Source organism: Lissotriton helveticus, chromosome 1_1 (genome assembly GCF_964261635.1).
Source record: "Lissotriton helveticus chromosome 1_1, aLisHel1.1, whole genome shotgun sequence".
NCBI lineage: Eukaryota > Metazoa > Chordata > Amphibia > Caudata > Salamandridae > Lissotriton > Lissotriton helveticus.
The window spans coordinates 958,603,847-958,629,333 of NC_136057.1; the positions used below are offsets into that span (position 1 = coordinate 958,603,847).

Here is a 25,487-nt window from a genome sequence, read left to right on the forward strand (position 1 = left end):
TGTCTGTGTTGCAGTTAGAATTTTTTCCGTTGGGCTGAATTTCATTTCAGCCTTAGTGTACAAGTGTGATTTGAATGCAATTGGTACCTTTTCTCCCTCATTAGAGGTCAGGTATGTGAATCCGCATCTTCCTGGGATGACTCGAATCACAAGATTGCGTGTGTTATCACGTGTTTCTAATTTTGTTTTAATTAACATGTCTGTTTGTAAGGATCTCAAAATTTCTGTGTGTATTTGAGTCCAATTGGTTTTTTTAAAATCTGGTTTTATTAGATCATAAAGGGGTTTGACCCTTTCTGCGTAATTTGCAATGTATGTTCTTCCGAAATTTAGGAAGCCTAGAATTGACTGTAGGTTTTTTAGTGTTCTAGGTGCTTGGAGTACGGCACATTTCTCTAAGAAATTGTCAGCCAGGCTTTTTCCTTCACTTGATAATTCATATCCTAAGAACAGGACTGTCAGATGGGCAATTCTGGATTTTTTAAAGTTGAATTTGTAACCTTCTGCTGCGAACCCAAGTATTATGGTGTTCACTCTCTTCAAGTGAGTATCCAAGTCATCATCTGTTAAGTATATGTCGTCGACATAAGATAATGCTTCGTCGTCATATGTTTGTAGTAATTCTGTTACTCTCGCTGAGAATACTCCCGGGCTGTTCTTGTACCCCTGGGCTAACCGACAGAATTGTTTTTGAGTGCCATTTATTGAGAATGCAGACAAATATCTGCTCTCTGGTGCTAAGTTTTGACAAAAGAATCCATTAGAGATGTCTAATGTTGTTTTGTATTTTTTGCGCACTATGTTATTCATTAGTGCAGCACTATGCGAGTTTTGCACTGCAAAAGTTTTGCAACATGAGTTAAGATGTCGGTAATCCAAAACTAGACGATATGAATTGTCTGGTTTGGAGACCGGAAACAAAGGGTTGTTCATTTGTGAGGTGCAAGTTTCAATCACCCCCTGGTATTCTAGCTGATCTAGGATTTCTTTTACCTGTTTTTTAGCTTCTTGCTTAATTGGGTACTGCCTTTGTGCAGTAGGTTGTGATTTTAACTGGATTTTGTGAGGAGGAGAGTCCTCATCCCATCCTACATGATTTTTATATAAAGCAGGAGCTTGAGCTACTGCCCACTTTCTGGCAAGTGTGTATTTTTTATGAATTGGGATATGATTTGAGAAGGCAGGCATAATTATTTCTTCGCCATGAGGGCACTCCCTGACAAACTCTGGTGGCCAGTCTTTTTCAGCTAGAAGGATGTCATAGCCCTTGGAGAGATTATCCCAAAATAGTCCCCTTATTTTTCTAGTCTTATCCCCTTCTATACGTAAAGGTATTTCATATATTTTGTGAGGTTTGCTAACTCTGGTGTCTGCAGTTTCCACCTGAATGTATTCATTCGTGTCCACTGTCTCCAGATGATTCATAAGGACTTTGCGAGCTATGCTCACTTCTGCTGCGCTGTCTAGCATTGTCTGAGCCCATTCTCCGTTTTTCAGTTGTGTCCTCAGTATTCTCGGCATTGTTGACTACCTTGATACTAGCTACCTTCTTTTTTGGAAATTGTAATTTCTTTTTTAGCTGAGCAGGTTCCTTGTCTTTGGACTTGGCGTGCTCTTCTCTTTGTTCTGATCGTCCTCTTCTTTCCGATTTCTGCGAGGAAGTCTGAAAAGATTGAGAGGGACATGTATCAATGTCTTTATCTATCAGGCTTCTTTATATTATCCCTATTTCTAAGGTTATATCTTTTCCCAGAGGGGTCACTTTGGGGTGACCTGTGTCTTTGGTTCGGAGATTTTTCTCTTCGCCTAGGAGACCTTCCTCTGGACTGGAATTTCTTTTCTTTAGGATTGGATTGTTTGTTTCCATCCCACCTCTGTTTTTGTGATGTTGAGTTATTATTAAAAAATATTTTTTCAGGACTTTCAATCAGTTGTGGTTTTACTGGTATTCCACCTAAACTATCTCTACCTAGTTCCTCATAGGATTTTTCTATAATTCTGGCAATTTCAGCTGGTTGGTCTGCTATATCTGTCTCCTTTAACCTCTGGCGGATCGCCACGTTTGCTGCTTCTCCCTTTATGTTGGCTAATAATATAGCCGAGACCTGCTTGAAGTCTTTTAGTAATTTCATACCAAGAGTTTAAGCGGGCTCTGGACCATATTCGTCTTGAATTTGTTTTAGCACCTCTGGTGTTACCGAAATGGATGGAACACCGTGCGTTTTTGTGTAGATGGAAGCAAAGACTGTACCCCAAGTGTCACAGTCCTCAATGTGTGGTGCGATTCCCATTGGAAGACAGATAGTCAGAATCCTGTGTTTTTCTAACGGGGTGGTGTCTGGAAACACAGCCTCTATTTGGGTGATTTTTTGTGCTAACCAGAATGGTATTTGTTCCCGTTTAGCTGGTACTTTCCCTAGGCAGGATTGTATGTTCTGTGGTGTAATTTTATTTGTGTTCCCCTGGTGTGGGGTCAGCTGTGGAATTTTAATTGCTGGTTGAATTGTTGAAGTCCGCATCACATATTGGACTATTTGTCTATGTATCTTTATCAATTGTTTTAGGTGTACTAAAAGATCTGCTGCAGGCATTCTTTCGAACTCTGGATGTGGTGTGTATCCGGCTAGGACCGGCCACGTTGCTCCTGGTCTCCCTAAGGGACCGAGCCTGGTGATGTGATTATTATGTTTTAGGGCGCCATTAAATAAGAGCAGATGCTCTTGAAATTTAAGTGGTACTTCCACCTCCTCGAAAGGAGTGTACTCATTAGGAGGTTCCTCTGTTTTGTAATAGTGGAAGTACTTTGTTACAGCATTTGCTGCTGGAAAATGTATCCATGAATAGTATACCTCTGTCTGCCGATATTCGTGTGCCTCAATTACGAATATGACTGTACCACCTCTAGGTGTCAGTCCATTTTCTATAAGTTTTAAGGTTATAGATTTCCTTTTGATGACCGGGATGAGTATTATATCCTGGTCTGCTTCTTGCAGGGCAGTATCATCTGCTGCGAGTTCAGTTGCTAATCTAACTGCCTCTCTTTCATCATCACTGTCTACCATTTTACCGACAGGATGGTTACTTTGTTTGTTTGCAGATCAGGTTTCTTGTGGAAACAAAGATTAGATGCACAATATTTTGGAACGGTTTATCCTTCAACGTTGACTAAACCAAGTACCATACATAGGAGTTTCCTCCTGCGAGGTTTGGCGGATATTACCTTTCGCCCACTCCAGACGTCTTTGGAGTATTTATGGGAAAAGGGGTCTGAGTGAGAAAGCACGACTGAGTTACTCTAAATGTCTTACGTTAATTTTATCGCCCTTCCAAACACGTTGGGCGCCATGTAGTGTAGTTCCTATTATCCCAATAGGCTCTGCGCATTGGAATAATACCTTCAATAGTATAGGCCTAGACCAGACGTTAACTAGGTCTACTACTGTCGATATTAGACTTAAAGTTTTGGGTTTGCCAGCTAGCTCAGAGTTCACTAGAAACTTTCTCGAATAGGCAAGGAGGAGTTGAACCTCCCTGGATAGACAAGAAGGGATTTAGTTTCTGACAACCATAGAACATGACAACTTTGCTCTCCCCTAATCAAGAGTGTATCTCGAGAGTCGTGTGAAAACAAAAGGCAATTTATTTTACTCAGTCAGTACGTGCATTCTTAGTCTCATCAGATTGTAGAGAAAAGGAAGAGACGGGCGTGTTCAATAAAAGATGTTATTTATTGATCAGTCTCTTTTCTCATACAAGAGAAATGGATCGATATTATTGCAATACTTATGGTTAAGTAAAGTGCATACATTAAAAGCAGAAGTATAAAATAATACTGTAAAAACATTGATATGGTTTCTAAGCCATATGAAGGTTTAAAATGAATAAGATATATTACATACACATACACATATACATTTGACAAATCGTACTCAACTGGTGTTTCTAACTACGCCTACCCCGTGTACCTGACCTAAGTCTAATGCGTGGGCGGGAATAGAAAGTTACAGTTTAAGTTAAGTTTGTTTTGCCAAGTGACTGACTAAAGAATTCTCTGTGAGGGGTTATTCAGTTCTGTACCTGGAATCTAGGATGGATGAGGGATGGTATCTCTCGTCTCTGGTCTCGATATTCCAGGCTGCCTGCGAGGGCTACCCGGAAGCGCCGGAGCTGGATTTCTCGGCAGGAGAAAGCAGCGTCTCGTTCTCAGCGCGTCAGGAAAGGCGGGGCTGCGCCAGCGGGGTCTGCTCTGCTCTGGGCTTCGGCAAGTCTGGCTGCTCCGATCTCGTCACCACCGCGTGTGTTTGCATAGGGCAATATCGGTAATATTTATACCTTTAAGGTGCCGAGATTGACGTAAGGATGGACATAGATACGTCAATAAGGATGTCATACGACCAGGTCGTTAGCACATTCTTTTGCTGAAGTTCTCGGTGAAATCAAAACAATGGCCGCAGGGTTTTTCCCAGGTTGTCATAGGTTTGATTTGTTTTGAGAACTCCGTATGCCTTATCAGGGGCTGGAGGAATATCGCTTGTCTAATTAGATGGCAAGCGTTATGACCTAATCAGATAACACGCTCCTGTGCCGTAGTGTGGCTTTATCAGATAACGGTTCCTGCATCATGGGGGTTTTCTGCCTCATGGGATGGCTGCTAGTTAACTTGTTAGTTTGTTAACCAGAATAGGGTCAGGGATAGGGGGATCGATACAGAACCTATAGGAATACATCACACTTCATTCTGAGATCAGAAACTTTAAGCTAACTGCGCTGTCTCAACTACATACAATACAGATAACTCGACCTAATTTAACGTTTCGCGCCTCATTAATTTCACTACTGTATCAACAATAAAAATAAACAACAAAATGCACATTCTGTTCAGAGCGCCTGAAACGGGGGCATGCCCAACAGCGGGCTGTACAGACTTACATGTGGAATTTGCTGGTCACCGTGTTCCTGGGGGGCGATGACGGCGCTGCTCTTCTGCCTGGCAGCCTCGGAGGCGGCGACCGCGAGCCTCTCGGTGGATTTCTCGAGCTCCCACTTGCTGGCCCTCACCTCTGTGTGCAGGGCAGTCCTATTTGCAGCGCCGGTGCTGTTTTCCCGCTGTAATTTGCGTGGCTCCCCGGGGCTGTCGTCGCTGCCGCCGCTCTGCGAGGTCCGCGGGGGGAGTCTTGGATGAGTCACTGCCGGAGGCGGGTCCCTGGGGTGTGGCATCGGCAAAACCTTTTGTTGTGGATACAAGCCCCGCCGGCGGGCAGCCCTCTGCCGGTGGGGTCGAGGGGCTCCTCCGCGCAGGATCCCGGGCCTGACTTTGCGAGTTGTTGGGGAAGCTGCCACCGGAGAGGTAGGCTGGCTCTCGCGGGCTGCCTTTCTCTTTGTGGGAGAGACGGGCGGTGGGAGCTGCGGTTTGCTTTTATCTGAATCATGAAAGAAGTTTCTCTTTTAGCCCCGTCCCTTTCAGACTGGGTGCCCCGACTTCCTGCTGTGGTAAAAAGTTCCTTATCTTCTTTATGGGGCCATCTGGACCCATAAAGAAGATAAGAAACCTTTTACGCCCGCAGTAAGTCAAGGAGCCCAGTCTGAAAAGAACGGGGCTTGGAGAGAAAGAAGAACGTTACTAGGACCTTTTCTCCAATGGCTGGCTACCGTTTAGGACGCCAGCCAATGGAGAAGAGGGGCGGGGCTTAACCTCGCGAGTGAAACTCTCCCTACCTCATTGGATCTCGCCAGCTCGACTGCGCATGTGCGCAGTCTTTCGCAGGCCGAGACCTAAAAAGAACTATTCCAGGTTCATCATCTCTAACACAGCTACAATTTCTTACAGTTCATGAACACAACAATACACAATAAATCAAAAATAAACCAAAATGCTAGAAGAGAAAACTTTTGATGTGGCAGAAAAAATACATGAAAACATTTTTAAAGGGCACAGTGTGATATAGATTACTTATACGAGTTCATGTAAAAACCTTTTAGTGCATTTCCATTTGCTTCGGATCAGCTATTAGAGAGTTCTACGTGATGATGGTGCACAAAAGGGAATTTTGATTGTCAATTAAAAATGGTCAAAACCATTATCTGTTCATTGTTCTTTAATATTTGATCAAAGGTTGTTTAAAAGGTGCCTTTCGTAAGAATTCTCATACATTTGTACCCTTAACTAGACAATTGTTTAGTGACAAAGATTTCTCTTTAGCAAATAAGAATGATGCCGACCAGACCGCATGCTCTATTTTAATAAATTGCCTCCATCTTGGTGATAGTGCCTTTCCAGCGGCAGTTGTAGATGGGTAGAAGGTTGTATTCAGTTTACAGCAAAGAATGCCATCTTTGCTGAACCAAACCACCATCTGCCAGGTATCACAGTCTCCAACAGTGAAATTCTACAATATTTGGGAATAATGTCATGAGGCGTCCATTTGGTTCTTTGCACCTGAGACCCAATGGAAATGGCTGTACAAGGAATGAACAAAGGCAGACTGGGACTGGGAAGATGGAGTAATTATTTCACCCAAGGCGGTGAATTTTCTGAAATGGTTGTGGGTGAGGGAAACCTGTAAAATTGTATACCCCAAAATATTTCCTTAACCCACTGGTTGATGAATCTGAGACTGTTAAACCTAATTTTCATGAGGCAGTGCGTCCCTGAGGTAAGGTACCTTAAAAGCATATAACAAATGCTGTCAACTAAGTAAGGACAGACTCAATAACAGTTATAGAGCAGGAATAAACATTTTAAAGATTTCGTACAAAATTCAAAAGGTTTACAGAACGTGTACATGCAAATGGATGAAGAATGAATGCCATGAAGGCTATCTGTGAATAGAGCAAGTCCGAATAATGTGCAAATCGGAAAAAAAAGGGCTGATTACGATCTTGGTTGAAAAGCCTCTGATCTCCGGTTGGAGGCTTTCTGACTGAGATTGTTGGATTCAATTCCGACTGTAGGAAGGAGCCCATCTGCCAGGCGGAATCCGGCCCGTAATCCATATAGACATCGTTTTATGCCATCTGGATTACGATGCACGGTTTCCGACAGGCCTTCCATGCCTGGCTTTCTTAATCAATCAATCAAAGCATTTATATAGCGCACTACTCACCCGGGGGGTCTCAAGGCGCTGGGGGGGGGGGGGTCCGCTACCGCTCAAACAGCCAGGTCTTGAGCTGCTTCCTGAAGGCGAGGTGGTCTTGGGTCAGGCGGAGGTGGGCCGGGAGGGAGTTCCAAGTCTTGGCGGCCAGGTAGGAGAAGGACCTTCCTCCTGTGGTGGCTCTTCGGATGCGGGGGACAGCGGCGAGGGCGTGGCTGGTCGATCGAAGCTGGCGTTTGGGAGCGTAGAAGTTGAGGCGGCTGTTGAGGTGTCCTGGGCCTTGGTTGTGTAGGGCTTTGTGTGCGTGGGTGAGGAGCCGGAAGGTGATTCTCTTGTTGACCGGGAGCCAGTGCAGATTTCTCAGGTGTCCGGAGATGTGGCTGCGGCGGGGGATGCCCAGGATGAGTCGTGCTGAGGTGTTCTGGATCCGCTGGAGTCTCTTCTGGAGTTTGGCGGTGGTTCCGGCGTAGAGGGAGTTGCCGTAGTCCAGACGGCTGGTGACGAGGGACTGGGTGACCGTCTTCGTGGTCTCGGTGGGGATCCATCGGAAGATCTTACGTAGCATGCGCAGGATGTTGAAGCACGACGAGGAGACGGCGTTGACTTGTCTGGTCATGGAGAGGGAGGAGTCCAGGATGAAGCCCAGGTTGCGAGCGTGGTCTGTTGGTTTGGGTGCGCTGCCCAGGGCGGAGGGCCACCAGGAGTCGTCCCAGGCGGAGGGTGAGGATCCCAGGATGAGGACTTCCGTCTTGTCCGAGTTCAGTTTCAGGCGGCTGTTCGACATCCATTTGGCTACGTCTGTCATCCCTTCGTGCAGGTTGGCTCTGGCGGTGGCGGGTCGTTGGTGAGGGAGACAATCAGCTGGGTGTCGTCGGCGTAGGAGATGATGTTGAGGTTGTGCTGGCGTGCGATGGCTGCGAGGGGGCTCATGTAGACGTTGAAGAGTGTTGGGCTGAGCGAGGAGCCTTGAGGGACGCCGCAGATGACTTCGGTGGCCTCCGATCTGAACGGGGGGAGGCGGACTCTCTGTGTCTCTCTATGTTCTGACATGGAAAGCCTGTCGGAAAGCGTGTTTGGGGGCCCCTAGCAGAGCCCTCTTCTGTTCGCGGCCTCCGGCTGAGGGGGCACCATAGTTGCCCCCTTGTTTATCCCTGCGCCTTGCGGCTGGCCCTTTAGGTGCCTGCCACGGGGTACAGGGATTAACACAACCTCCCCTTTCCCTATGGGAGCTTGTTAACCCATGATTTCAAAGGGAAATGTGAGTATGCGACCGCACCATGTGCTGTCGCATCGTAATTAGGTGGTCGGGACCGCCGACCGGAAGCCGGTCGATCCCGTTTCCTTGCATCTGCCCAACATCGTAATAAGCCCCGAAGTCTCTAAAGAGCAGCGAAATCAATAAGTAAAGGGGCAGCATCCCTAGTAGCAATGCAGAAAAGGTATGGCTAGATCAAGCACTATCCCACCACATAAATATTGCTTCTCCTCAGTCTATGCTAATGTCCCCCGGAGATGGCGGGACAAACTAATTACAAGAACAGCAGCAAATTACTGTGAATGCAGTGCATGAGTGTTACGTCGCTAAAAGATATTTGAGCACCAATTCTTTACTAATTTAATTCGTGCACAATATGCAGCATTCTAATCTGACAATAATCCTCTTCTCGCTGACATGCCAAACATGGATCTTTTAGATGAATGTGATGTCAAATACACCACAGAATTATCTGCGAGTGTTGCAAACTACTCACTATGAAAAGTTTCATAAGACATTGAAAAGTAACTGAAATTGGAACAATGGCTATTTAAATTATGAAACTTGTCTGAACGACATGCAGAGAGAGGCCAGTAGACTAACAAGAAGGCAGTGCTGTACAGTCAAGATGATGTGATTTAGCCAATAAGGAGGGGAATATCACCAGTTCATTGTACAGTGAAAGATCTCTCAAAATATGTGCTTTATTTATTAGAGCGAACTCTGACTCGTGTATCTATTAAGGTTCACTTATCTGCCTTGGCATATAGACAATCACTAAACAATGCCTTTTAATTCAAGGTCCAGATTATGAAGACATTGTTAGCAATACAATGAGCGTCGCACTACCAGTTACAACCCTAGTAACACCATGGGATCTAATTATAATACCATCTGCACTGATGTATTCATCTTTAAAATCTATACACCATTCTTTTTCATAACAAGCAGTAGCAAAGCCAGTGGGCTTGGCATTGACATTCTGGAGTGATAAGTACACTTCTTTTTTTATATTTTTTGTTGCACACATATGCTTTCAAAAGAATAATATGCCTATGCTTGCAATTAATAAAGTAGATTAAAAAAAGTATATAACTGGAGACTTAAGAATCGTGAAAGCTGTCTCTAGGCCAGGCCGAAAATGGTGAGTGAATTTCAAGCATGTACATTAGGCCATCCATTTGTTGTCCTACAAAATCTTAGAGTGCTTTTTCATATTGCCAAATGAAGTTAATAATTTCATTTAAAAACACAGAAAGGAAACTACAAACAAAATAATTCTATCGGGTTGTTGTACTGCCTGTAGCGATGAAAAGGGTAACCGAGATAACAAATATTTGTCTCTTATGGGAGTAAGAGCAAGGCAATAGTAGCGAGTCATTCTATTCAGACATTTTATGATTGTAGAAATTCATTTACAGGCTGGGGAGAGCAATTTCTGCACGGACCTGAAATATCTACAATTTAACACTTCTTAACATGGCATGTGGAATGTGGCTGCCTTCATTTAAAAATACACAAATGCACTGTATGTTTGGTGCAGCAGACCTCTCTTTACAGCTGTTTGGCATGCTGGGGCATGTTTCCGCTTGGTCATGGGTCATGGAATATGCTCCATTGTTTAAATTACGTTTCGTGACCCCTGGCCTTAAGCCATGTATATGTATGTTCGAGGCATATGGGCTGCAGATGGTACATTTATGAATAGATCGCCATCTGGTGTTGGGCTCGGATGATTGCACTTTGTTTTTCTTCTGGAGAAGTCTTTTTCGTCATAGATGACTCCTCCTCTCGGTGTTAGTGCGCATGGGCATCGGCTCCATCCTTAGATTGTTTTTTTCCGCCATCGGGTTCGGATGAGGATCGAAGCGCTCCGGACCGACTTCAACAAAGAAGGTTATAACCGGCGCGTATTCCTTTCCAAATCGACGGTATTGTTATCGAACGCGACTTCCCTCCATACCGACGCGTTTCGAAGGACGACGACTACGAGAAACTAGACGTAGTCCAGCCCAGGGTCCATGGAAAGGACTCCATTCAAAAAATGTCCAACGTGTGGTGCTAAGTTCCCACACAAGGACCTACACGAGGTGTGCAATCTCTGCTTGTCCCCTGAACACGAATCCAGGGACTGTGAGGCCTGTGCAGCGTTCTCTTCAAAATCGACGATTAGAAACCGTCGAGCCCGAAGACACGAGGTATCGAGAATGCAGTCACAAGCAATCCCGGAGCTGTTTGAGGACCAGCACCCAGAAGAGGAGGAAGAAGAGGCCGACGAGGCGGGGTCTGAAGCGGACGAGTCTGACGTCGAGGAAATCGACGTCCAACAAACCGTGAGTGACGACGTCCCTTTACCAAAAAACAGACCCCACACGGTATCGACCCCGCCTTCAAGCCCGGTCAGACAACCGAGAAAAGTTTCCAACGCCTCGCCTTCGAGCCCGGCAACGAAACAGAAACCGAAACACTCGGTCTCCCATCATAGTGGTTCCGGTTCCGATAAACGGACCACATCGACACCGAAGCTCCAAGTCAAGGAAAGCTCGAAGTCGAAGCAGTCCATGTCGACACCGAAGCACGTTTCGGCGTCGAAAACACCCTCGACACCGGGGACATCTTCGATACCGAAGAAATCGGATCCGAATAAAATCTTGGTACCGAAAATACAAATGGACATTCAAAAGAAAAAACACCTTTCGGACCCGAAAACTGCGGTACCGACACAGGAACACGGGACTGATCCTAAACAAAAGACTCTGTTTATTGACCCAAAGACTGGCAAGGTAGTCACAGAACTACCTAAAAAGAGGAAGAATGAACATTCGGACGACAAGACTCATCCGAAGAAGAGAACAATGGGGACGAATACAACTCCTCCCTCTTCTCCCAAACCTAGACACACACCATCTTCTCCTCTTCCTCACAATAGGCCAAATATTCCTCCCACACGACCATCTACACCTACAACAGATGTAGAGAGTGACACAGGTGAGGGGGAACACCCTGGGGATGATGAAGACACAATCCCAGAGGAGGCAGACCCATGGGAAGAGTATAATGTAGGGTCAGATAATGATAACGACCCTGAATTGTATCCCTCAAAACCTTCACCTCCTGATGACAATACTGGTTTTGCACAACTCATTAATAGAGCAGCAACATATCATAAGGTAGAACTACATGCAGAACCTCAAATAGAGGACTTCTTATTAGAAACACTACCTACTGCACAAAGAACATCAGGAACACTACCAATGCTTAAGGGCCTTCTCAGTCATACATCAGAGATATTCAAAGACCCAGTGAGGGCTAGGGTATTGAACCCAAGAATCGATAAAAAGTATAGGGCAGCTCCAAAAGACCCAATATACATTAAAGGGCAAATTCCTCTAGACTCACTAGTGGTCACAAACGCTCGTAAGAGAGCAAACTCTTTACCTACAGGAGAAGCTCCACCTCCTGACAAAGAGTCTAAACTAATAGATGCCTCTGGCAAGAGAGTGGCATCTCAGGCGGCAAACAGCTGGCGCATAGCTAATACACAAGCACTACTTGCAAGGTATGACAGAGCGCATTATGATGAGTTAGAAAAACTCATCACACATCTCCCTAAAGAACATCAAAAGAGGGCAGATCAACTCATACAAGAAGGGAAGTTAATTACTAACACTTCAATAAAGTGCGCCCTAGACGCGGCAGACACTGCAGCAAGGTCTACAAACACAAGCATCATGTTAAGGAGACATGCATGGCTCATAGTATCAGGGTTCAAACAAGAAGTACAAACATCGTTACTGAACCAACCTTTTGATGGGAAAACACTTTTCGGCACAGGGACAGATGAGGCCCTAGAAAAGATGAAGAAGGATACCGAAACGGCTAAATCAATGGGAGCATTGCAACAGCCGACACAAAGAGGTTCCTTTCGTAGATCCACCTATAGAGGAGGATCCAAAAATACAGGTACAAGCCAGCAGCAAACCTCTTTTACACCTACATCACCCAGAGGTAATTCTAGAGGTGGCTACAGGGGTAACAACAACAAGGGTAGAGGTCGCGGAAACAACAACAACCGCAACTCTCCAACCCCAAAACAGTGACTTCATACAGCTCCCCACAGACCATATAACACCGGTCGGGGGACGCCTATCACAGTTCCTACCTGTCTGGGAAAACATCACATCAGACAGGTGGGTGAGACAAATTATCCAACATGGTTATTGCCTAGAACTCACAGCTACCCCACCAAACATCCCCCCAAACAGCGTCCAATGAAACAAGATCACCTGACACTGTTAAAACAAGAAGTACTATCCCTGCTAGAAAAGCATGCCATAGAGAAGGTTCCACAGCACCAACAAGGAACAGGAGTATACTCCCTATACTTTCTAATTCCCAAAAAGGACGGGTCTCTAAGGCCAATACTGGACCTAAGACCTCTCAACGCATACATAAATTCGGAACATTTCCACATGGTCACGCTCCAACAAGTACTGCCTTTACTGAAGAAAGGGGACTTTCTTTCTACACTGGATCTAAAAGACGCTTACTTTCATATCCAGATTCACAAAGCCCACAGGAAATACCTCAGGTTTGTGGTAGAAGGACAACATTATCAGTTCAAAGTCCTTCCGTTTGGTGTCACAACGGCACCAAGGGTGTTCACAAAATGCCTGGCAGTGGTGGCAGCTCACCTAAGAAGACAACAAATTCATGTCTTCCCATACTTGGACGACTGGCTAATAAAGGCCAGGTCACAAGAGGAATGTCTTCAAAACACACAAAAGACAATTCAGCTACTACACCAGCTAGGGTTCACAGTGAACTACACAGTCACACCTACAACCAAACAAGGTTCAACAATATCTGGGGGCTACTATAGACACAAAAAAAGCCAAAGTGTACCCCAACCCAGTCAGGATACAAACAATGATTACAGTCATTCAAAGATTTCAGCCACAACACTCACTACCAGCAAGAGTGTTCATGCAGCTATTAGGGATGATGTCATCCTGCATACTGCTAATACCATATGCCAAACTACAAATGCGTCCGCTACAAGAATGCTTAGCGACACAGTGGAATCAGGCTCAAGGGCAGATTACAGATCTGGTGTTGGTAGACGACCGCACACACCGCTCTCTGAAGTGGTGGAACATAACAAACATTGCCAAGGGGCGGTCGTTCCTAGAACCAATTCCACAGGTGACAATAACAGCGGACGCATCGCTCACCGGATGGGGAGCACATATGGACAAATACACAGTACAAGGAAGGTGGAGTGTGCAGGAAAGAAGACTGCACATCAATCATCTAGAACTACTAGCAGTGTTTCTAGCATTGAAAGCCTTCCAAATACATGTTACCAACAAAGCAGTCCTGATCAGAACAGACAACATGACAGCAATGTATTATATTCAAAAACAGGGGGTGACGCACTCTCTCCAACTATCCAGACTAGCACAGGAAATTTGGAGATGGGCCATTCCTCAAAACATCTATCTGTTAGCCGAACACCTACCAGGAGTCCAAAACCAGATAGCAGACATCTTAAGCAGACAGTCGGAACAAATACACGAATGGGAACTGCACCACCAAATACTGCAGCCATTCTTCCAAAGATGGGGACAACCAGAGATAGACCTCTTTGCCACTCATCAGAACGCAAAATGCCAAAGCTTCGCGTCCAGGTATCCACATCACCTGTCGCAGGGCAATGCGTTATGGATAAATTGGTCCAACAAATTTGCATACGCTTTTCCCCCTCTCCCACTAATCCCATTAGTGGTCAGGAAGCTGCAACAACATTCAATGACCATGATACTAGTAGCACCCACGTGGGCAAGACAGCCGTGGTTCACCACGCTCCTGCAACTCTCACAAGTGCCACATCAAAAGCTACGAATTCTACCCATGCACCTTACACAGAACCATGGAGAAATAATGCACCCAGACCCAACTCAATTGAACTTAGCGATCTGGCTCCTGAAATCCTAGAATTTGGGTACTTAGATCTACCCCCAAATTGCATGGAGATAATTAAACAAGCGAGACGTCCAACCACCAGAGCATGCTATGCAGCTAAGTGGAAGAGGTTTGCTATACACTGTACTAATAACAATATCAACCCTCTGGACGTATCAACAAAAGAGATTATTTGCTACTTATTACACTTACAGCAATGTAATCTAGCGTACACATCTATCAGAGTACATCTAGCAGCTATAGCAGCGTACCTACAAAACAGGCAACACATATCACTGTTCAGAGTACCAGCGATAAAAGCATTCATGGAAGGCCTCAAAAGAGTCATTCCACCAAGATTACCACCTTCCCCAGTCTGGAACCTCAACGTAGTACTCACCAGACTAATGGGGCCACCCTTCGAACCTATGCATAGGTGCGAAATACAATTCCTTACATGGAAGGTGGCTTTCCTTATAGCCATTACCTCACTCAGGAGAGTAAGTGAATTACAGGCATTGACAATACAAGAACCATTCCTACAGTTACACCAGAATAAAGTGGTTCTTAGAACAAACCCAAAGTTTTTGCCTAAAGTAATCTCAGCATTCCACATCAATCAGCCAGTGGAATTACCGGTCTTCTTTCCAAAGCCACAGACGGTGGCAGAAAGGGCTCTACATACACTAGATGTCAAAAGAGCCATTTTGTACTACATAGAAAGAACACAAAACTTCAGGAAAACTAAACAACTATTTGTAGCATTTTCCCCAACACATAAGGGCAATCCGATCTCTAAAGCAGGCATCGCTAGATGGATTGTAAGATGTATACAAATATGTTACATTAAAGCAAAGAGAACATTAACTGTTCCTCCTAGAGCTCATTCAACACGAAAACTAGGAGCATCTATGGCATTTTTAGGGAACATTCCCCTAGATGACATATGTAGAGCAGCAACTTGGTCTACACCACATACATTCACAAAGCACTACTGTGTTGATGTACAGGCTGCACAACAAGCCAGAGTGGGCCAAGCTGTATTAAAAACTCTATTTCAAACAGTTGCGACAGACACTGGTGACCACCGCTAGGGAGGTAACTGCTTTACAATCTATTCATAAATGTACCATCTGCAGCCCATATGCCTCGAACGGAATATGCTACTTACCAGTATGCATCTGTTCTTGGCATAGAGGGCTGCAGAGTGGTACATGCCCTCCCTGCCTCCCCGGAAACCTGTGTCTGTCCCAACATTATCTTATTTAGATACACTTACATGGGCATATCTTTATGTACTATACTCCACTACTCCATCTAACCCTACTATGGCAAAACAATCTAAGGATGGAGCCGATGCCCATGCGCACTAACACCGAGAGGAGGAGTCATCTATGACGAAAAAGACTTCTCCAGAAGAAAAACAAAGTGCAATCATCCGAGCCCAACACCAGATGGCGATCTATTCATAAATGTACCACTCTGCAGCCCTCTATGCCAAGAACAGATGCATACTGGTAAGTAGCATATTCCTTTTCCTGCCTTGTAAACAATACTTTGTCGACATAGATGCATAATGGGATACGTAGGTGGGACTAGTGTGTTTATTTGTATTGATGTGCAAACATACCCTAAGTGCAACAAACAATAAAGCAGGCAAAATAAAATCAAGTGAATTAGCAAAACTTCATCCACAAGTATGCTCTGAGATATTAAACTGACACAATCAAAAATGAGAATAACTAAAATATTAAGAATTAATAATTATAAACCGAGAAAGTGTAAGTACAGTGCAAGCTAAAAAAAAACTAGAAAGAAAAATGCACAAAAGAGAACCTATTGGAACATTGTAAAAAAACACTATCGGTGTTCACAATTAATCTTTATGATGGTAGCTTATAAAGAGCTGGTTGATTTTTGCTTCATCATTGTGAGACCATTTCCAGACATTAGATGTTTAGGAAGATTACTGTAATGGTTAGATCCGGCCACTCTTAGCGTTCTACCTCAAATGCATATGAACATCATTTGCAGATAAGGATGTTTGTATCCGAACGGGTGTCTCCCTGGCTGCTGATGATCAAGGCGGTTTGTCGTGTACCTTGGGCGTTTGCTATCTATACGCTGCACAATCGGACTCTGGCCCTTTGTTGACCTGAAATACAGACTCCTCCAATATAACTGATGCTGATGGATTTCACATTATCATTTTGTGCTCGAATTGAAAATAATACGATACTTAAATATAGAACGATCCAAATATGGAACAATACAGTATTGTATTCTAGACATCGCCAGTAGCAGTGTTAGTTTGCAATGCTCTTTGTCAGCGTGGGGAAGACTTTTGATTGGCATATTAATGCATCCGTCTGCTCCTACATGGACCTGGATCTGAGAGTCAAAATACAACAAAGAATAAAGAGTGCAGCCAAGTTACGTGCCACGTCAAGCGGGGCTGGTGGTGGATTTGGCTGAGAGGGGCAGCTCCTTGGTAGAGAGGCGCTAGGGTTCTTGCTTGGCACTGTAATGCGTTTTGTTGATGTTTCTGCATAAGGCATTTAGCCTCATCCAGTTTTATTTCCAGAAGGCTGTCTGCCATTGTAGGGGTGCTTGGTTTCCTATTAGGCACTAGAAGCGTGCGAGTCCTGTTGGGTACTGCTGTGGGATTGGTTTAGAGGTGTTTTGGATTCGCTTCATCTGCTGCCGTTGATCTTGGGGACTAACTATCGTAATTCTCACTGCTCTTATAAGTTGTGCAAAGCATCGAACTATGTTTCTTCCCAGTAAAACAAGCACTTACCTGTAACAATAATTTATCAGATTGAAGTTCTAGATTGTCATTAGACACGCTGCCGCAGCTCTCCTCCGCGAGCCTTTGAGCAGTTCAAACAGCTCCTCGTGCACAATGAGATCTTCACAGGGGTGGGAAGTACATTGGCAGGTTGTGGTGTGTGGAGCAAGCAGTAGGCGACGTGTTTGTTACACATTTTTAATTTAAAAACATTCATTAGCTACTTTCAACTGGAAAACAATTTACTAAATAGCCCTTTGCAGTTTTCCAACCAAACCACTAGATGGCAGACGCATTCAATGCATGTGAAATTGGAACTTGAATTGCATTTTTGTTTGCAGGCAAACATTTACTCACTTGAGTCCGCGCACCGTTTTTATCTTAAACAAAAAAAGTGTCCGTGAAGATTATCATGCTTTTCCGAGAGTCGTGGCTGAAAATAGCCACCACATTTTATCATTAAATAAACTACTTTTTTGAAAAATAATTTTTTATGGACAGAATACAATCACAAATACTGTTGAAGGGTTAGCCACGAATGACAGTAGTCGTTCGTACAATGAAGCATATGTAGCTACACCATACTGCTTGTATTTTGACAGTGAAAGAGATGTGAGGAGGAAAGGGCAGGAAGATTAGAGGTGAACCAAAAGAGAGATAGGAAAGGCATGTAGAGAGGTACAGTCGCTTGTCAGTACATTGGCAGCAGCTGTACAAACTGCATTACATCTTTCAGACATTCAGGGTGTTTGAGTCCGCCTGCGAGCCCACCCGGGCTCTGTAGTGCTCCGCACTCTTGGTTCGAGGGTCGGTCACTAAATGTCTTTTACCCTTACTTTGAGATTCTGGAACTCTACTCGACTATCTCGCCGTTATATTTTTGTCACGCTTCCTTTACATGTCACTTACAATAACTTTCAATTTGGTGAGATAATGTTGTAATGTTTTGAAAACTTCCCTGGCAGCGTTATTGTAACCTGTGTTTTGTATTTGTTAGATTGAGGAACAAAAGAAAAAAACAGCGCGGACAGATTACTGGTTACAGCCCGTAAGTAAACATTAATTTAAGAGGGAGTACGTTTTGAGGAAACTGATCTTAAGCAACTTTTCTTTGAACTCCAGATTAAGAAACGTGATATGGTTATGTATTGTTACTGATAGCTATACGGTTCAACCGAAGATAAGCTGCTAGAGTTGTAACGTCTTCCAGAGGCCTCTCCTAGTTTAAGTATTTGCCAACTTTGTCCAGACTGCACACACTCTCCGGCTCACGAGACGAAGGTTCTTTTTTAACAGACCTCGAAAAATCACAAAAATGTTACCAGAACTGCAGGTGCAGTGGTTTGAATAATCTGCTCAACCAAACTGTAATGCGCTTGGCCTATATAACCTGGTCTCTGTGTGAATCTAGCCAAATATTTTATTTCACAGTCGCCTTTTTCTTCGTTATAACGAGAGCACGTTCAAGTATCTGAGGTCAGCATGCTTCTGTACAAAAACTCTTGTTTGATTTGACAGACTAGACTTTTGCTCTGTGTCTAATGAGAATCGAACCCACATATAAGATTCACATGACCCCTGACTTGCCTCTAAATTCACTAATAATGACGAATGGGGCAGAAATGTTTCTTAGTTCATGTTTAAAAACTCACTTTTAATAAATATATTTCTAAAGCAGAATGTGGTAGCACGCTTCCATTTGCAGAAAGCACATTTACTATTGAAAATGGCCAGAAACATTCCCACAGACCTGCAGTTTTACGGGTAAAACTACATAGTGTACAAACAATGCAAGTCTGGTTCTGCAAATATTTATCATTTGTACATCACCAAGCTAAGTGTTCTGATTTGTTTTGATCCTATGTATGTATCACAGTTAAGCATTACAAAAAATTTGCTTTCCTCATCTGGTATTTTTAAAAATATTTGTACAATTCATTTACAAGCTAAATAAATATTATGTGTTAGAAGCATGATTGTCAGATGGTTCTCTTTACAAAATCCTCTAACATTGCAGTCAGAAAGAAAAGTAAATGACAGTCTCCAGGATAAAATAAGCAGCAATTAGTAGAAGAAATGAGCTAGTGTATGACCTCTTGTCTATGAACGCACAGCAAATGTGATAAGATCATTACAAATTTTAAAGGCATCTTTATTGCTCATTCACTTTCTGAATGAATACCAGTACTTTGGCAGCTCAAGCTCTCTTGCCAGATTGAGCCAGAAGGCCCTAAAATAGCTCGCCCTGATAAAATCTGGCTTGCCTTACTGAGTAGATTTTACAAAGCCTGTTCCTTCTTGTATGTATCCTCTCCATAGGTTCAGAACATTTAGAGCCAGATGTACAGACGATTTGCAAATAGTTGGCGCCGTCTGAGCATACATTTTGTGTGCATTGTTAGTAATTTTGGATGCAACCTATGTACTAATACGTTGCATCGAAAAATCTCCAGTCCCAGAAGATCGCACAAGCACCTGCCTAATGAATAGTAATTAGGCAACTCGTTATTTGGTGCCTCATCTGATTGGTTACAAATGTAGAGTGGTGTCCTGCAAGGAGTAGCAGACCACCATCCCTGCATTTGCATTTCCAAATAGGAAACTTAAAAAAAGGTAAAAAAGCATTGCTACAACTAATTCTGATTGGCAATTAGAAGTGTATTCCCCCTTTCGTTCCCCTCCTAATTGTGATTCGAGGTGAGTTGCAAAGCCCCTTTTGCATTTTGGCAAGGCTTTTCAGAATTGCAAAAGATGTTAGGTACGTAGCTAAAAGACATTTTGCAGTTGCAAACTCGCTGATTTGTGCAGTCACAAAATGCCTCTCCACATCTGGCTGTTAACCCCTTCGCTGCGGGGGTTATTCCCCCGCTGTGCTGCGGGGGGGGGAGGGCGGCGCGCACAGCGCCCCCATGCTCATGACGAGCTCAGCTCGTCATGAGCTACGGCGCTTCTGTGCTCATGACGAGCTGAGCTAGTCACAGGTGTATTGCCTCCCGTGGAACGTTTAGCACAGCGGGGTAATTCTCCCCGCACCTGAGAGCTCAGCTCGTCATGAGCGTCCAAGGTGATAAGCCCACACATTTGTTTGGCTGTGAGGGTAGGCTCTTTTTTAAAATGAGTAACCATTTTAAATTGAATTTTCATTTGCATACAGATTTTGAACAGTTGTCATCAGGTAAATCGGAAAAACTTTCAGTATACATTGAAGTTGTCCTTTCAGTTAATTTCCACCGTCATCTGCTTGGCAAATGCAAAACAATTGTCTACTTAACATTGTTTACCTTACTTGTGCTGTTTATACATATACGTATCCCTCCAACATGAAGAGATATATTCATTGATACTTTGAAGTTTCCAGAAAAGAAAGCAATCAAAAGGTTAACACTAAAAACGTCATGGTTTCCTGTCCTATCTAGTATGTGTAATGCATGCTTAGACCTTATCTCATGATATGTTTTCCTATATGTGCTACCATGCACGTCAGACCACCTATATCCTGTACAGGTATGTATTTGTTTATATCTGCCTAGCCTACCCTCTCAATCCGGTTGAGCTGCAATAATATGTCACAAGTGCATTCAAATTTGTCTAATTGTTTAATCTATAGATTACCTGTTCATAGGTCGCTACTTTATACACTCCCTGTACCCACGCTTGTGTGTGTCTGGGCTGTGAGGGGTTCTCCAGAGTTGACGCATACAAAGCTTAACAGTTGCTAATCCAATTGTGAATCATCTTGCCATTTGGTATGTGAGCTCAAGGTAATTTGCTGTGTTGTGTAGAAGCCCAGCCTGATTTGTGAGTGGACTGATGTATCCCAAAGTGCTCTTCATATATTGCCCTACTACCCAAGTGGTGTGTGATGGATGGGTATTATCGGAATATATGGACCATATCACAGCCCTGATGGTTACCTCTCCAGCACTTTGCACCTGGTAGTAAACCCAAGCCATGTAGCCTCTTAGGAGGTCCAGTGCCACCTGTGGATTATATTCAAATAGCTACATTTTAGACATGATTCCCTCAGGGCTTTAACATGGTTGGTCGATAAGTCTTCTTCAGTGTAATTAAGGTGTAGTTGTTCAGTTCCCCATCCCTTGAGTCTCTGTAGGAAGCTGGCTCTGTATATGGTATTGCCACTAGGTGGTTATATATGAGCACAGAGTCCTAGGGTTCCCCAAAACTGTATAGGGCTCATTGTAAAACCTAAAGTGCTCCATTAGCGGTAGTTCGGCCTAACACAGAGAAGTGTAAGACATTTATTGCACAACATTGAGCAATAATGGACACACGACTCAAGAAGGAGATCCAGACCAATTTTAGAAAAATATACTTTGTTTGTATTTTAATTCAAGACCAAGATCTTTGCAATAAGGTAAGTACGTTTTTAAATAAAAATGCTTTTTACTTGATCTGCACTTAAAAACCCTTACAGAACAGTTCAGTGTTATACTATGGGAAAAGCAGGTAAGTAATGCACTTACAATTCCAGTCTTGTGGACCAAAAGTCAGCAAGGGTCAGGTGAATACCAAAACTGCGCCACCAGCGGCGCAGGGGCGGTTGGGTGCAGGGTGCAAAATCGGCCTTGGGCACCCAAAGCTTTTCAACGGAGTTTCTTCTTTTAGCAAACAGGCTGCAGGTATTGCACCTGAGGTTGCAGGAGGGATGTAGGGGGTCGTCATTGGATCAGCTCTCCAAGGCCTACGGGTTTTGGGTGCAGGGGTTCCTTTCAACGTCTGAGTCTTCTTACCGGAGTCGGTTTGTCTGGGCTAGCCTCTGAATTCAGACTGCTGGCGCCGCTGTAAATATCAATAGAGGTCAGCCAACGCTGGACATGAGGTCAGGATCACTGGGGAGACTTCACTGCACATGTGAGTGACTCGGGCCGTGGGCATCTGGTGCAGAGCGGGCAGGAGATGCCTGGATCTTTAGTCCTTGGGAGGTGGTTTCTTCTGGACAGGTCCACGTGAGATTGGTGTTTTTTTCTAAGGTGGCATTCCCAGGGTTTTCAGAGGTCGCTGGCTGCAAGACAAGTCACAGGTTCACAGAAACTGGAGACAGGCTGGTAGTGCTGCGGCCAAGGCAGTTGTCGTCTTCAGTTTTCTCTGCAGGGATGTCTTCTTGCTTCTTAAGTCATTGCAAATATAGTTTCTAGGTCTGGGCTAGCCATCTAAATATTTAATTTATGGGCTTTTTAGGGGGTGGCAGGTACGGCCAATGGGCACCTTACCTGGGGTGACTAAACCCTCAATTATGCCACCCTCCTGTGGGAGGAGCCATAGACCTAGCCCTGATTGGAGGGCTCCCTCCAATTTCAAGATGGTGGCTATTGAAAGAAGTGCTTCACCTTGCCTCCTCTACCTTAGGGGTGGGGATGGCAGAGTGGGCACACCTTCTTCTCGCCTCAGTTTACCTGACCGTTTTCCCAGCCAAAGTGGGGTGTAAACCAGGGGCTGCCATCTGCTGCTAGCAGTAGAGGCTGGGAGTCGCATTACAAAGGTCACAGGCCTTTGATGCTTCCCCTTTCGAGTACTGACCCAACCTGGGGGAGGAGGTGTGACACCTCAGCCCAGGATGTACATTGTTTCTGGTCCCAGAGAGCAGGGGCTCTCTACCCAGGGGTCCAGAAACATGTTTGGTGGTGGCTGACTGCCTTCAGCTGGACAGAGGCCTCATTGGGGTTAGCAGGTTTTCAGGAGGAACCTCCAAGATGCCCTCTGTTTCCGTTTGCGGCCCCTCCTGATCTTCTCCTCCCATACTTTTCTCTCAAGACTCCCGGCCCTGCGTAAGTGCATCACATAGTTACTTATTTTGTTGGTTTGTGGTTTCACTACCTTATCTTTCCCCATGATGTGTATTCCGACTCATGTTGTCAAATGCGTCACAGCTACCTCAATGCTGGGCTGCTTCCTATGATTCGAGGTTCCCTTCTTTTGCACTGCGAGTGGCTGCACTGATCACCTTTTGTACTTTCTAGTGTCCAAATCGGAGTCTTTTCACTCACTGATTCACCTCTTATTCCTGCTGCTTAAGTGTGGTTTGTTTCCGTCGCTTGCACTAGGCCTCAAATTCCTTTGTTGCGGCCCTTTACCGCTCAGTTCTGCTGGGCGATGCCAGCTTGGTGGATGCTTTGCCACCTTCTCCTCCACTAATATTCACTCACCAAGAGAGTTTCTGCATATCTTCTGCCGCCCGCAGCTGTCTCAGCCCTCCTCCCTATCTGGCTATGCTAGGCCCTAACTTCCGCACATTTTCAGGCCCTCGCGGGCCAGTCATGGAGGGCAGCGAACACAGATTTTTCCCCCCGCTCTCTTCGATTCATAATCCCTGGGTCTCCGCTGTTGTTCAGCTGCACACCCTCACCATGGCAGAGGTTTCGTTTTCCTCCGGGGCACTTCAAAAGGATCAGGCTTATTATCAGCGCTAGGCTCTAATTTCCGTCACCCACCAAAGGAGTGTGGGCTGAAGGTGATCCGGTATCGTAGTCTGGATCAGCTGGTGCTAAATGTCATCTCCAACCCTCAGTAAGTTACAACAATAGGAGAGAGAGGGAAGGTATGGGACACTCTCAGTCCCCCGGGTCAATCTTTGTCAAACAACAAAAGAGTGTCAAAAATTATACTAAGTGTGTAAGCACAAATACAGAGAAAAGATGATACTTAATTATCCACTTTAAGAATTATTAGGAATTTATTAGGAAGCCCTCACTCACCACCCTGGTTGGTGACATGCTTCATCATCGGGCCCACCAGGAGAAGCCGAATGCCTCCCTGGTGTGCTACAACACCAGGATACTGCGGAGCTGTTTTTTTAGTGACAGTGGTGTGAAAAAAATTGTGAGTTAAAAATGTCAGAGTAGTGTACCACCAAAAAGTTTTATTCAGTGGTCAACCTGACATGGTTAAAAATATGTGTTGGAAAATTTATCAAATAATGTTTTGGGTATTTCCACTCAAAGTGGGGTCGACCTGTTTCTGCCCGTTATGTGTAATTTACTGGGCTTTCTTGAGGACCATGAGGAGTGTACCCCGGCGGTATGGGCGCGCTAAGGCCCACCCTAACCAGAGGACGTGAAAATTAAAATTTTTGTGTAAAAATTAAAGGTGCAAAAAACAAACCAACAAGTCGTGGGACTTCTCTCAAATTGCGAGGAACCTGTATGGTCTGGGGAGAAAGAGACATACACACAGATAAAGAAGACAAACACTTAGTTAACAGGATCTGTCTCTCGAGTTTTCTGCAAGACCGATCTCTGAAGAGATGTGCTTAAGGCTAGTCAATATGCGTGGCCATAGTGTCATAGCTAATACAGTTGTACTAAGTGTTTGTCTTCTTTATCTGTGTGTATGTCTCTTTCTCCCCAGACCATACAGGTTCCTCGCAATTTCTTCCACCAACAACAACCACCATTCCCAATGCTCTGCAGTATCCTGGCGTTGTAGCACACCAGGGAGGCATTCGGCTTCTCCTGGTGGGCCCGATGATGAAGCATGTCACTAACCAGGGTGGTGAGTGAGGGCTTCCTAATAAATTCCTAATAATTCTTAAAGTGGATTATTAAGGTTCATCTTTTCTCTGTATTTGTGCTTACACTCTTAGTATAATTTTTGACATCTCCATACCTCAGTCAGGGGTCTGGGCGCTCACCTCTCCTTCGGGTCCGCAGTTGCTGAGTTGTCACTGCCGCTCGGCTCCGTAAAGCTACCAGGCCTGTAACTTCACCCCGCTTTCCAGGGTACTTCGATGGGTCAGAATTTTCCCAAAATTGGCGCAAGGTGAGGTTCTACCTTTATGATGTCTCCAACATGCTGTGGTACAGGATGATTGACAGATAAACGACTTATTTTTTGGTTCGTCCGGGGAGCCCCCGCAGACACATCTACACGGCCATAGGGCAAGCCACGCCCGAAGTCCCTCAGTGTACATGGTGAAATAAATCCCAAACTGACATCAGTGTGGATTTATTGAGAGGAGTGAAGCCATCATAGTGCTTTGGAACTTGAGTTGCTGAGTTCCCAGCCCATGTACGCTCTATGGCTTCACTGGCACTTAAAAGAATGGACCCTAATATTGTAGGGGTATAGCTGCTCATACAGATATGCCCTCACTTTGGGGTATAGTGCACCCTGCATTAGGGCTGTAAGGCCTGCTAGTGGGGTGACTTACTTGTACCGCCAGGCGGTGCTGGCTGGCATAGCATCCAGGTAGGGTGCCATGTCTACTTTGTCGTTTTTCACCCCACAGGGGCATGCAAGGGCAGTGGCATGGACCCAGTAAGGGGGGCCCGGGGGAACCCCTTAAGCTCCCAGACCCGAAGTACCGAGGGTACCACTTACTAGGAACTTACAGGGAGCAGGAGTACCAACTGTGGATATGTTTTTAGGA

At 44.7% G+C, this 25,487-nt stretch overlaps 1 protein-coding gene across 2 annotated transcripts in view; it reads left to right on the plus strand.

The window, feature by feature from the left end:
• KIN (Kin17 DNA and RNA binding protein) overlaps nt 1–25,487 on the plus strand; it is a 236,145-nt gene that overhangs the window by 136,240 nt on the left and 74,418 nt on the right. For both annotated transcript variants that reach the window (XM_078677075.1, XM_078677070.1), the window contains exon 9: nt 18,099–18,149. In XM_078677075.1, the coding sequence (XP_078533201.1) occupies nt 18,099–18,149 (51 nt within the window). The remainder of the gene's footprint in view (nt 1–18,098; nt 18,150–25,487) is intronic.